The sequence below is a fragment of the Gymnoscopelus microlampas genome (assembly GCF_963454915.1).
Source record: "Gymnoscopelus microlampas genome assembly, chromosome: 15".
NCBI classification, from domain to species: domain Eukaryota; kingdom Metazoa; phylum Chordata; class Actinopteri; order Myctophiformes; family Myctophidae; genus Gymnoscopelus; species Gymnoscopelus microlampas.
Genome location: NC_139952.1, coordinates 24,156,034 through 24,171,021, shown reverse-complemented (window position 1 = coordinate 24,171,021; position 14,988 = coordinate 24,156,034). Strand labels below are relative to the sequence as shown.

At 43.5% G+C, this 14,988-nt stretch overlaps 1 protein-coding gene across 6 annotated transcripts in view; it reads left to right on the top strand.

Moving 5' to 3' along the window:
• Positions 1–14,988, top strand: part of fhod3a (formin homology 2 domain containing 3a) — a 77,849-nt gene that overhangs the window by 5,012 nt on the left and 57,849 nt on the right. For all 6 annotated transcript variants that reach the window (XM_084081306.1, XM_084081305.1, XM_084081303.1 and 3 more), the window contains exons 2-3: positions 3,226–3,335; positions 7,504–7,571. In XM_084081306.1, coding sequence (XP_083937432.1) covers positions 3,226–3,335; positions 7,504–7,571 — 178 coding nt within the window. The remainder of the gene's footprint in view (positions 1–3,225; positions 3,336–7,503; positions 7,572–14,988) is intronic.

The following is a 14,988-nucleotide window of genomic DNA, read 5'->3' as shown; positions in this document are numbered from 1 at the left end:
TAGCTGGGTTATTATTAGGCTGTGAGCCCATCCGTCAGTCTGTCTCTCTGTTTCAGAGAGAGAGAGAGAGAAGGGAGACGGAGGGGAGCAGCAGGCCTTGTGATCATAGGTTGTTTCTAGTCGGAGGGTGTCGTCATGCAGCCTCTCTGAGCAGCCAGAGGACAGTGAGGCTGTCTGCACCCCCGAGGACAGAACACATACTGTACAGTAGGGGTCTTCAATGTTTTTTCTGGCCAAGGACCCCTTAGCTGAGAGAGAGATGAAGCAGGGACCCCCAATACATATTGTATAACATTGTGTTGCAGATTACACTTTTTCATAGATTGTTTGTTATCAGAGCCTATCAGTGTTGTGTCCATTTTTTTGTTTTGTTAATGTGTGTTTTCAAACATTTAACCACTTAAAAACTCCTTACTTAATAAACTTGACCATTGGCTCTGTATTTGGTCTGCTTTTTCTTCCCTCTACACCAAACCTCTTCGCCGAAATGCGAGGCGTTTTGAGCTTGTAGATCTGCTATTTTCGGCTAGTTCCCCTCAGAATAGGGATGCTATAGAGTTGAAGTGGTTACTGTAAAAAAGACTTGTGTGCCCCTGTAGTTACTCTGAGGACCCCCTAGGGGTCTTGACTCCCGGACCCCCTGTTGAAGACCCCTGCTATACTGCAAAAGGGTGTGCTAATCACTAACACAAACCTGATCTTATACCCCAATTTACACATTACACGATCGACACACTCGATACACTAAAACCATAGTTCATCAAAAGAATGTAATGCTAAATGGTAATGTTTTTTTGAGCTGTCCCTTGGATGGCTCCTTGCACCTGTTGCCGACTCATAAACATCAGTGCCAGCTCTCTTCAGATATGTTGCTTTGCAGCTGGTCTCAAAATCAGCTCTGGTTACATTGAATACCAGGTCAATTTTGACGTTACAGAGCAGTCTTCAGCGTTACCTTGCTTAGATGAACCATTCATAGGTAGGATGTGTGTGTGTGCACACACAGCCCATGCAGATTGTAATTTGTATAGGCTAGAAAAGCTGCACGTTTGCGCATGCATAAATGTACAAATTAACGAGCATGCGAGGACTTAATTCTCTCTAACTCCCCCTTCTGTCCCTCCTTTCTCCCTCTCCCTTTCCATCACACACGCACACACGCGCTCACACACGCACGCACGCACGCACACACACACACACACACACACCACATATTGCACGGCACAAATATCAACATGTTAAGTTTCCCACAGCTGGCTTTAAATGTAACGCTACTGCTTAGCCAAATGTGACCCTCCCCCTCCCTTATCCCCCCCCCCCCCCCTTCCCTTTGGCTTTGGTTTTCATGTTCTTTATTGCATCTCTACACCAGTTAAATCCCCTAGACATTTTGTAATACTGAAAACAGAGCTGTGCCACAGATGGTGTCTCTGTCGACGCCGGGCCCACCGTATACACTATTGTTCAAACCCATCCCGTAAACTACTGTAGGGCTCATTTTATAGCCTTATATTGTTTTTAAAAAAAAGGGGTGTGAAGCAAACACAGAAAAGGCAAGGGGTGGATGTAAACTAGAAGGCTGGGAGACTGTCATTCCTGTGGGTGGTTTATATACATCACACCCACTGTTGGAAGTTGTGTGTATATAGTATTTCATGTGCTACTGTGTAGCAGCTACTGGCCTTCATTTATGGTATGTTTGTCTTCCCTTCTTTGGTAAAAATCAGATTTAGAGGGATTTGACAATTTGTCTTAAAGTCACACTGTATGTATTTTAGTAGACTTTTTGGCGACACCTCTCGTAGCTCCCTTGTCATTACAATGTTTGTGTCCATGGAAATGCTGCTCAAAAAGGAATTCGATGATGATATTCTGATATTCAGAAACAGTATTAACGTTTCTATACATAAATACATTTCCAGTGCCCACGGCATTTTGGTGCAAGTGTCGGCTGACACTAGCAAGTAAAAGTAGTTTACAAAAAACACATTTTGACATTATAGTAATAGTCAATAATGTTCAGTATGGTACAGTTCAGTTTAGCTTAATTGAGTTCAGTTAAGCTCAATTATATTTCATTCCGTTCAATGTAGTTTAAAGCCCCCATAAAGTGGGATTCAGGGCAACTTTGGTTCTCTTGGTTTGACGTACTTCATGGAACAGGATATCGAGGTGGGTCTTAATGAAGCATTGCATTAGTTCATGCAGGGCACAGGAGTAATACACCCCTCAGCTGTAATCAGCTGTCAGTCTGCTGATTGCTTTCAATCAGCCACGCTTTTCTACACACCAATCACACACCTCATTCCCTCTACAAGGCGGCCTGTTTAAATACAGTTTCCTCCAACACTGGATCTCTACTTTTCAATTGCTGCCACACGCTGCTGCTGCCTCCACCACCCCAGTCTCCACCTTATAGTTCAGAGTCTTGCATTACTCAAACGTTTTGAATGTTAAACTGAAATTTGTGTGTGCATTGTTCTAAAGTGAACTTTCCATGGCTCTAAACTGAATTCAATGTTCTATGGCTTTAATGTTGAACTGCATTGCAAGTTTGCATGATTCAAGTTAATCTGATTAAATGTCTTGCTATGGGCCCGCTTGTATACTGTACGTGTGTGTGTGTGTGTGTGTGTGTGTGTGTGTGTGTGTGTGTGTGTGTGTGTGTGTGTGTGTGTGTGTGTGTGTGTGTGTGCGTGCGTGCGTGCGTGCGTGCGTGCGTGCGTGCGTGCGTGCGTGCGTGCGTGCGTGCGTGCGTGCGTGCGTGCGTGCGTGCGTGTGTGTGGCTGTGGTTGCATAGTGTTCCCTAATTTTGCTTTAGCATGCTGCTTAGCAAAATTTAGGGAACATCTTAAGAGCAGAGCCATTGTCATAATACAGAATTATGACAAATAAATAACACTTCTATAAAACGCAACATTTACTATAAACGTTTCTTATGGTTTTATGGTTACAAGGACGGACAGTGTACCCATCAACTCACGTCACATAAATCTAGTTTGATTTCAGGGGTACTTTAAGCTTCAATTTCGCTTGTAAGATCAACTTGTCACTTCTCCCGTTGCCTGATGAAGATGATTAACATGACTTTCATTCTCCCGTAGCCTTGATGAAGATGATTAACACGTCTTTCATTCTCCCGTGGCCTTCATGAAACTGATTAACATGTCTCTTCTTCTCCTATTGCCCGATGAAGTTGATTAACATGTCTCTCCTCCTCCATAGCTCGATGACTGCACGTTGCAGCTGTCCCATAATGGCACCTATCTGGATCTGGAGTCATCTCTGGCTGAGCAGCGGGATGAGCTGGAGGGCTTTCAGCAGGACGACACGGGGTGAGACTGACTCACACTCCTCAGAACTACAACAGCTGAACTATGGAAACTCTGTCTCCCTCTCTCTGTCTCTCTCTCTGTCTGTCTGTCTGTCTGTCTCTTTCTCTCTCCTTGTAGCTCTCTCTGTCATTCTGTAATACTCCCGGACCCATATATCTTTTTCTATCTGTTACAGTATCTCTGTCTGTGTCTTCCTAAATCTGTTCTATTCTCTTCTTCTCACCTTGTGCACGTGCATACAGGCACACACGCACACGCACGCACACGCACACACACACACACACACACACACACACACACACACACACACACACACACACACACACACACACACACACACACACACACACACACACACACACACACACACACACACACACACACACACACACACACACACAGTCGCTCACCTTACAGTGTCCAATCAACCCTAATTATTTGAGACAAATAGATGCGTCCTTTTGCCCTTGGTTCCTCTCATACAAACATATGTTAGGATTTGCTCCGTTACTCTAAAACTGGGAGGAATCACAGATTGCTGCTTATGGGTTTCCTGGAAGGACAAGTTCACGGAAAGTATGAAGCACTTGGAAAGAGGCAACCATACAGCCTCCCTTCCACAGCAGCATAAGAATAACTTCTCTCTATTTGTCTCTCCTTCTACAGTATTGTGCTCTCTCTCTCTTTCTTTCTCTCTCTCTGTCTTTCTTTTATCTTTTCCCCCTCCTCCCTGGAGCAACATCTCACCTTCCACAAACCTATTAGTGTGGATGCTAGCCCAGTGTGTGTGCTAGCTTCATACCAATATGACTGTTTAACAATGCATACTAGTAATTGTCAGGTAACTGAAAGATACATGAGACAGGCTCAATAGTAGGGAAGAGGCTGATGTATTTGGACCACGGTACTCGTTTGTTTCCAATGGTTTACAGACATCATGCTGCTTGCCATCGCTTATAGGTAGAATGTCTGGTGGGTGTCACCACACAGAAATACAACACAGATAAAAACAACCTGTCATGACAGAGGCTCTGTGTGTGTGGGGATGGCTGATTTAGGGTCACACGGTCACACGTGCGTGGCTGAAGGGGATTATGCAAGGCACCAAACCATTGCACCGTTGTGTGGATTTCAACAATGTTGAACGCCAATGTGCCGCAACCTGAAGGGAAGTGAACAGAAGTGAATGAGGCGGGACTGTCGTGCATGCATGTGTGTACTGTGTAGTGACCGTAGTCACACCCAACTCAGATTTGAATTAGCTTAACTCAGACCAGGTATGACTGCTTAAAACAGCCATCGCCCACCCTACAATACCTACAATGAAATGTCTTTACTTGCCGAATGAATGTTTGTTGTGTGTATCTGTTGTGCATGTGTGAGTGTGTTGCGGGCTTAGGAGGCATGGTTATTAGTAATCATTTTGACAGCGTCAACAGTGATGGCAGATACACTGAGCCAGGTGTAAGTGTCCTGACTGTATGCTTATATTTGTGTGTTCTCCTCTCATTGCTGTGTGTGTGTGTGTGTGTGTGTGTGTGTGTGTGTGTGTGTGTGTGTGTGTGTGTGTGTGTGTGTGTCTGTGCATGCGTGCGTGCGTTAATAGTTCCCCTGGCTGGAAGCCCCCAGTGGCAGATGATGGACAGCTGAATAGAGAAGCGTTTTCTCGAAAACTTAAGAGATCTTGGTCAACTGGTTGAGTTTGACAAGCCTGTCCGTCATCTTATATAAAACCAGGGGTCTTTCCAAGGTCATGCTAAGTGCTGGAAATTAATTGGATGTCGGGTTGATTTTGACTCTTTCCAGGAAAAAATAAAAGAGAGAGGGAGAAGCACAAGGGTCGCGGGCCGACACCTCTAACTAAGCCTGTTCTGTCCTCCCTCGGTGGTGCAAGTGGTGTTTACATAGTGTCAAACATGAATATAAACCAATCACACTTCATAGCTCAGGCCAGCACCACATCTTTTACTTGTACTTGACAGTGGATGATGGCTGCTTTAAAGTCTTAAAGGGACAATTTACCTAAAAAATAGTGTCAGATTGTGGGTTTTAAATTGCATAGAACTTGGCTGAAAAATGTAATAGATACAGACAGTACAGGTATAGGCTAGATCCAACATATCAGCCTGAAACAAAGAATGCCAGGTGATCATTATCACAGCGAGCATAGCCTCATGTATTTGTTTATTTAACCACTTAAACCACTTATACTTAGTTGTATGATGAATGGCAAAAATAGCCGATCTACAAGTTCACAAGGCATCACATCACAATGCGTTATGAGCTTGTATAGATCTGCTGTTTTTGTTATTTTGGGAAATAATTGTTTTTATTTCTCTGACATTTTTTATTTATTTAAATAGGGTCACCAAGTTGAAAGTGGTTTAAACTTTGAGAAAATAGCATTTGATCAGCGCTTTAAATTAATAAAAGGGGAGGTAGTTCCGTGACAGTATAGTGGTATAGTCCATCGTCCTACTGGGATTTTCCAACAGTGCGGGGAGAGTTGGCTCAGAACACTGGAGTTGCTGCTGGCGTTCCTTGCGTAAACTGTAGAAGGTCGCTGTTTTCCGCTCAGTGTTTTGGTTCTCTTGCACGTTCTCTTGCACTCCAGCATCTACTCAGCCATGCATTTTACCACATCATCTGCAGCAACTGGGTTTGGTGGCTGAGTTTCATCCTTGTTTGACATCGTAAATAAATTCCTTACGAAGCTAGCTCGTGCACGGTGTCAGTTCAGCACATGGTGGCACTTGGAACTGCACTAATTGGTCAGTTGCTGTAAACCCTATAGGGAAGATATGGCATTGCAATCACTCCAACCATCCAAGGCAAATAAAGGCTGGGTATGTGATAGAAGCAGTTTATTTTCCTTATAGTACAGCTGTGCTGGTGTTATATCTGTGTTTTGCTTATAAGGCTGCAAATTCTAAATTCTAAATTGTTATGTAAATTGGTAGAGTTCTAAAAGTCAGGAGCGAGAGTCACTTTTAGCCAGTTTGTTTAATTATTTTGTAGGCTCTCCAAATGTCCCCAGTGTTTTCTCAACTTCCGTAAACGGTTTAAATTTAAATGCCCCGCTTAGACTGTCAGCACATGTCCAGTTGAGAGGCAATAAAAAATGAATTCTGAAGAAAAACAGTCTCAGCAGTATCCCATCATGTTAACATTGTGCTCTGTTTACTAGCATAGCTGATAACATAGCATAAATACAAGGATAGGAGGCCAGCTGCAGGGTTTGTTTGGGTGTCTGAATGTGTGTTATCCTTGCAGTATGTTATGCATGGTTAGCGTACTCCAGCTCCGTGTGGGTTATCAGGGCTTTCTCCGCTCCGTTGGGATGCTATCAGTGTGCTTGCGATGAGAGTCTGTGATTAACTCCTAGAGGCGAGCAGCGAACAGCTGAGGTCAGCAAAATGGGTTTATTGATGCCGTTTTTCAGGCCAGGCTTCCAGCGGTGTGCTGATACATTATGGCCAGTGTACTGATGAAAGGAATTAATGGGACTCGGGAGGCAAGCAATTACTTTTGTGTACGCGGCGTGTGCTAACCTACAGTAGGTGTCTGGGCTAACCTTCATTTTTGTGGTCAGTATACCTTCATGTTTTTGTGGGTTCATTTTGGTTTTCACCACAGGAAATATGTACTGTGTGTGTCTGTTGTGTCTGCTCCTGCTGTTCTGCTGTTCCATCCTCCAGGTTTAGATTGCTATCAGGATGAGGGTGCAGGCTGCCATTCAACTTGTTTTTGGCTTCCCCAACACGCCGAACATCCCTCACAGCACCTACTCTATCACATGCTATATACAGTGCATAGTCATACTGTAGTGACATCATCATAAGAATAACATTATGTTTGCCAAATGAATGTATGTTTACTGCATACTACTGCATATCACACTTTTCATCAACATAAACTCCCACTGTCTCCCCCTCTCTTATATTTTCCTTTTCTGCATCTCTCATCTCTGTTTTCTCTCTCTGTCTTTCCCTCTTCCTCTCCCTGTCTCTCTTCCTCTGGGTTACTCTCTGTCTTCTCTCTCTCTCTCTCTCTCTCTCTCTCTCTCTCTCTCTCTCTCTCTCTCTCTCTCTCTCTCTCTCAATCCTCTCATCCCTCTTATAATATCTCTCATTTCTTGACCTCTCTCGTTCTCTCTCTCTCTCGCCAGGGTCAGAGGGAAGAAGCATAGTGTTGTTCTACGTACCCAGCTGACAGTCCGCGTCCACGCCTGCATTGGTGAGTGCTGTATAACATGTTTATATATGCGTTTAACATGCACCTCACCGCCCCATTCCTGGACACAGCATGCATGTCGCCCTCCCAGTGCGTAAAGCACTGAAAAGCAGTCACACACACACACACACACACACACACACACACACACACACACACACACACACACACACACACACACACACACACACACACACACACACACACACACACACACACACACACACACACACAAACACACTTGAACATATGTCAGGAAGCATGACCCCAAAGGACAACATAGTGTACTGTACTTCATGATGGCTGCTTGGAGATTTACATGTTTACGGTGGATGCGTGTGTGTGTGTGTGTGTGTGTGTGTGTGTGTGTGTGTGTGCTGAGACCTAAGACCCCCCACTCTGAAGTAACCCCTGAGAGTCCTCAGGCTAACTGGCTGAACTGGTTTGTGAGGATTCTGTCCATTCAGCAACATGTTGCAGTTGGGGTTTGGGGGCTGTGTTTTTTGGGGGCGGGGGGCTTGTGATAAACTGCGTTTAAATGTACATGTGAAGGCGGTGTTTGTATGACAGAGAGCGAGAGAGGAAAGTGTAAGTAGGCAGGATATGTTTGAGTGTGATTGTGTTCATGTGTGCGTGTCTGAGCAAAAGAGATGAAGAGAGGTGTGTGTGTGTGTGTGTGTGTGTGTGTGTGTGTGTGTGTGTGTGTGTGTGTGTGTGTGTGTCCATCGTATTGTCAGAAGTGTGTGAGCATGGCCTTGGTACACTGTGTGTCAGTGAGGCCTTCCTCGTTCTCCCTCTGGGGCTGGTAAAGCTATTACTGCATGATGCCCTCGAGTCTCCTTAGTTTACACTGGGAGGGAGAGAGAGGAAAGGAGGGAGGGAGGGAGGGAACGTTATAGAATGTTGGAGGGCGAATGAGGAAAAAGGAGAGAGTATAGAGGGTAAAGAGAGCAAAATAAGATACGATAAGAGGAAGGAAAAAATGTCGGAGCCAAGGCAGAGAGTGAGAGCAGATGGAGAGAGAGAGAAGGGCAAAGTGAGAGAGCTCAGAGCTCATTGTCAATGTGGTCACAACGAACATGAGGTAGTCGACAAGTCCCCTTCATGCCAGTCATTCTATTCATGTATTAACTCATGTGCCTTTTCATTCGTTGTAGTTTTTCCTTGCAAAATGTTTTCATTCTTGTCGTTATGCACTGTAGTGTTCATTTAATCCTCAGAGTGTACAAACAGATCCTTTCAGGTCCATTTGTACATTATATTACTGTGTGTGTGTGTGTGTGTGTGTGTGTGTGTGTGTGTGTGTGTGTGTGGTCACTGAAAAACAAATGAAGCAGGTGTCAGTTGAAAATACTGAACCGGGTAGAGTATTTAGTCGATAGAATCACCTCAACACATGTTTTGTAACAAAACATCAGTTCAACCAGTGGTTCTCAAAGTTGGGTTCTTAAGGACCCCCTGGGGCCTTTGAAGGGGTTCCAGGGGGTCCCCAGTAAAATATGTTAATATAGCATCACCGCTTGAACCCTATTTTATATTTTGGGCATTCGAAAATAGCCAATCTACAAGCTCAAGACGATTAACACAATTCTTTTCTTCTGGGGTCCCTGGCACAACATGTTTTCAGATGGGAGTCTGCGGCCAAATACAATTTGGGGGTCCTGGACATGTTTGACAAATAGATAAATGTTTGAGAACCACTTAATTAAACCAAATGAAACCACAATTCAATACAAATACAACAGATTTCTTTTTCAACCTGATGCTATTCAAAGTTGCCCTCTTTTTCAAGTCTCCTTACTTTTTTATCTCTGCCTATCATCCCCTCTTCCTTCCTCCATACCACGTCTACATGGTCCACATTCTCTGCGCCAGTGATAGTAGTGCTAATTCTGGACACTAGAATCACTGCCTCCGATTGGCCGAGAGCCTGAGGAAAGGGTGAGATGTCAATGGGGGTGGATTTTAGTCTGTTAAAGAGTGGTCGCACGCACACACAGTATATTCTCTCTCTCTCTTTCTCTCCTAGTACTAGTTGCCATTACCCTCTGTAAAGCAATTACAATGAGATCATAATAATCATAATAATAACAACAACAACAATAATAATAATAATAATAATAATAACAATAACAACAACGATAATAATAATAATAATAATAATAATAATACTATATTTATATAAAACTTTTCAGAAACACTTAACAAAGTTACGAACAGAAAAATATGATACAATAAAGCAATGCATAAAATAAATAAGGGATGACTAATGTCGATATATGTTACTATGTGGCCCTCTGCCCTCAGTAGAGTGGGGGGTTTAGTGAAGTCCCGGGAGCGTTTGAGACAGATGAGCTCTGCTGTTAAGTGGATGAGAGGAGCTGAGCACGCAGCCACCTGCTGCACACATACACACGCACATGCGTGCACAATCACATGCACATATACCCACATGAATGCTCAAATGCATGCACATTCACACCTGCACAAGTGCATGCACATTCACACCTGCGCAAGTGCATGCACATGTGATCACACCACATAAACATTACAGCATTCCCCTTGTCAGCCTCAAGTGTCTCTGTGTGATTGAAGTGGGCAGTGGTATAAAATAAATCACACACACACACACACACACACACACACACACACACACACACACACACACACACACACACACACACACACACACACACACACACACACACACACACACACACACACACACACACACACACACACACACACACACACACACACGCGCACAAGGGACCTTCTCATAGCTTTTCTTTGTTCAAACCAGTTCCCGACTACTTTTGCATGTCCCTTTCAGAGTAAAACATTGTATTGGAAGCGCTTAATGGAAAAAGGCTGCTTCTTCACCAAATGATCTGCGTTCCTATTTGAAGGGTCATCATCATGAGTGGAATTTGAGTTTCATCCCATGATGCCAAGGCTCATTGTATCGACCACAGCCCAGGTTGCACAGCAGCTGGGCACAGATGCTGTGCAGCGGTGGCTCATGTTTTGGAGCGCTGGTTTTAATTCCACAGTATTAGGCATTATAAGCGGGGATCCATTCAGTACATGGACCCACTTCCTCTCTCCTCCCGCTTTCACCCATTGTTTTGCGTGAAAGCGGGAGGGATGCATGGGAATCCATGCCTCTGCTTTTGATATCCCCTCCTCTGGTCATTAATGCTTTTCCTTTTGGAAAATGTAGACTGTCTGACATGATTGATCACAATTGATCAATTTCATAAAAAATGTATGTTAACTAATAACTACAATAACCCTGATGTCCCCATTTTGAACAAAATGTCAAAGTTTTTATGAAAAAAAAGAAACAAAAATAGCACATCTACAAACTTTGAGCACATCGCATCGTTTGTAGATCAGCTATTTTCACTATTTGTTATACAAAAAAGTATAGGGTTTAAGTGGTGAAGAACATTTGTTTTATTCTTTTTTTTACAAATTGAACCCTGCACAGCAGACTCATTGCATTGAGCTGTCCACTCATATGCCAGTGTTGAATTAACTCTGAGGATTTTACTGTGTGTAATCTGTCATGAACCCTGACCTTGAAATCTTTATAGTGGTCAGTGGGACCTGTATCAGAAAGGCCTGGATCAATCAAGGATTTTACAGGCATCTGGTCATTTGCAGGATCGTGTGTTTTCTTTGAGACACATTTGTACAAGCTGGATGCATGACATGTAACTGTATGTGTGGATTACAGCTCTGGATAGATGGATAACACTAAGTCTTTGAGTTTTGTAATTAAAATGTGGGGCAGGAACTCTTCCCTTCCTTTACGTTCTTAATCCTCTTGTCAGTTGAGCCACTCTTCTGCTGTGACTTGTGATTGGTGGAAGTCGGTAACATTTGTTGTAAGGTCAAAAAGGTCAGGGGACTCGGGACTTATTCCACCAGGCGATGAACTCACTCAACTCTTTCATTCATCGAACTTCTGTTAAGCTCACACGGCCTAAAAGTTGATCATCCGTTTTTCGGGATCTACAAATGACACGTGACGTGTCACCAAACTAGTGCTACTTCTAAACAAAAGTTTGGGATTTTGACCGCTGTGACAGCATTTGTTTGTGTGTGTGTGTGTGTGTGTGTGTGTGTGTGTGTGTGTGTGTGTGTGTGTGTGTGTGTGTGTGTGTGTGTGTGTGTGTGTGTGTGTGTGTGTGTGTGTGTGTGTGTGTGTGTGTGTGTGTGTGTGTGTGTGTGTGTGTGTGTGTGAATGTTTAATGGGGTTTTATTTTTATCAGCCTGGTCAGCAGAGCTGCAGCTTCATTACCCTCAAGGCTATCTGGGAACCCATTTGGTAAAAAATGTAAAGAGATTACTTTCAAGGCAGTGGGTCTGCTTTACAGAGGCTGTCATGGTGCTTTAATGATCCAGCCTTTGTCAGCACTCAGCACCTGACCCCATGAGAGATTGGGTTCAGTTTTACAGTTAACTGTAACTGGAGTGTCCTTGTTTTACCACGCCTAAAGGGATTATAGCTTATTATCCGTTTTTTGTTTTGTTTCAATCTCTGTACATGCAGTACCGTATGTATCTATTTCCACATTCTGTATTATAGCTTTCTCTTTTTAACCCATTAAGACCGGGAACGCATCTGTGTCATTTTAGATTTCTTTGGCTATTCAAAAATAGCAGATATACAAGCTTGTAGATCTGCTATTTTTGAAAAATCGTGAAAATGTGTGCAAATCTTTGAATATAATGGTATATATTTTTAAAGTGAACATTTGTAACTCAAATCTTTGCTTCTGAGGGTCCCTGGAACAACATATTTTGAGATGGGCGTCCGCGGCCAAATACATATCATTTTGGGGGTTCTTGACATGGAAACGTTTGAGAACCACTGATATAGAAACATAAGTATTTTCAGAAAACTGACTGACGGCATTTTGTATAATCGGTCTCAGGTCTAAATGGGTTAATACCTTTTCTTGGTATTTCTTTGGTATACTGTAACTACGTTTTTTCAGCCGCCTGGTTAATCTCCCTCTTCTGACTGCCAGGGAAGCCTGTGATCCGGAGAAGCTGCCCATCACAGTGCCTCTTGCCTCAGAGTTAATTTTAGCATGCCAGTTGCAGCAGACATGCATGCCGCCTGTTGCTGGCCTGTGGAGAGGAGGGGTGGTGGTGGAGACCCACTGGTGAGAGAGGTGGTGCTAGGTTGGAGGTGTGGGGGTTGGGGGTTTGTGGTGAACTGTATAGGTGTTATCTTTGGAAAGTGTCGACGGCACAGAAACGTGTGAGGGTGGAGCGGTGGGGGTCACGGGGCAGGAAAGTACTGGACGTCGGAGGGCAGAATGACAGAGTTACTGTGTGACGGATAAAGAAAGGCTAATGACAGAAGAGCAGACTGGCGAGGAGAGTCTATATCAGTGGTTCTCAACCTTTTCAGGCGGTGACCCCCCAAAATAATCATAGAGAGGGATAACCTATGGTTATATACACTATATAACTAGCACATCTGCAGTGGTTGGAGGTGGTCTCTCCTTACTCTTCTGCTGAGAAATGTAGACCCTGGTATCGGGTAGGACGGTCTACTGGTTAACAAGTAATACTGCCTGAAGGTTATAAGCACACTATCTCCTCCAGATATGTGGGTATTCCCTACTGTCATTGTTGGTCTCCCGGAACCCCTGCAACATGAAACTTACGGAAGCGTAATATCCATGCTCATTTCTTCATAATGAGCAGATTCTAGCCATTCCCCTAGCCATTTTTATATTCAGCAAAAAGATATTGTATTTTGCAATCTCAGGACAAACAAATGTATTTTAGACCAAAATGTTGACCACAGAATTAAAATAAATTTCAACTTGTGGGGACCTGAAATCTTTCCCAGAACCTAAAATTATCCTAAATGTATGCCTGCATATTGGACTTGCATGACACTCCATTGAAACATTTCACTTCCCCCACAATTGGCTCTATTCCCACGATATCTAAATGGGACACAATATATCATCAAGGCAGACAAAGGATGCAATGTGACAAGCTCAAACCCACGTTAATTAGCAGTTCACCAGGTGAAAGAAAGAGTCGGATCGCCAAACAAAAGACTGCATGTGTTTGGAACTGATTCAAAAACCTTGCCACTTAGCTCTGGAATTCAGGAACCCCTTCTCCTTTTTTATCTTCTGTTTCGTATGGCTTTTATTCTGCAGAATTTTTGCGGTCCAATTATCCACCTCTAACAACCCCCTGCGGTAAGGGAGGGGTGGGCTGGGGGTACTGGAGGTGGAGGTACAGTATGAAGTTGACTCACTTGTGGTTTTCACTTTTTCATGCTGTTGCATAACAAATTAGCAGGAGGCCAAGAAGAGACTGAGGGTTTGTGTGTTGCATATAGGCTGGGCGATATGACTTAAAATATCACAATGTCACAATTAAGCGACTTTGAGTACTCAGAAAAGCGCTGTAATTGTATGTATTATTATTATTAATAATTATTTTTGAAAATTGCCTAGATCACGATTAATGAACGTTTATAAAAAAAAGGCAGAAATAGCAGATCTACAAGCTCACAATGCATAGCAATGTGCTGTGTGAGCTTGTACATTGGCTATTTTTCCGCATAGTGCCTGGGATTCCTGGTGGCGCCAGTGTTTTTACTTGGCCTCCGAGGAGTATGCGTGCACGCTGCCGATTTGTCCAATAGTGCCGGAGATTAGCTGCTCACAGTCAGACGGACAGACGTACACACACACGCACACACACACACACACACACACACACACACACACACACACACACACACACACACACACACACACACACACACACACACACACACACACACACACACACACACACACACACACACACACACTCGAGACAATTAAAATATTTTCGTGTCGATTCATTGATATATAAGAAATTAAAAACATATGTAAAAACCTCAACCTCAAAAACCTTCTTCTCAATTATTCCATTAACTTACATGAGCACCATAAGTGGGTTATTGGTTCAAAATGACGTTTTTTATATATTTTGGTTAAATGGCCACTCCCAGCCCTAGTTGCATGTCGTTCTTGTTAACACCACTCTCCCTGTGTCTTTCTCTCCTTCATTCTCTCAGCAGAGGATTAACACTAATGCTAAAGCTAATGTTAACTGTAGTCTTTACACCAATCCTCATCCATCCATTTTGACGGATGTGAACTACATTTCCCATATTGTAAATGGAATACATTTACTATACAGCATTTTTCTAGTCTTTACGACCACTCGAAGCTCTTCACAAATCAATGTATGCCTCACCATTCACCCCCATGCACACACCCCCTTCGACATGTAATGCCAGGCGGAGCAAGGGATTGAACCGGGAACCTTCTAATTCCCAAATGACTGCTCTACTCCCTGAGCCACCCTAACCTTGGCCTAC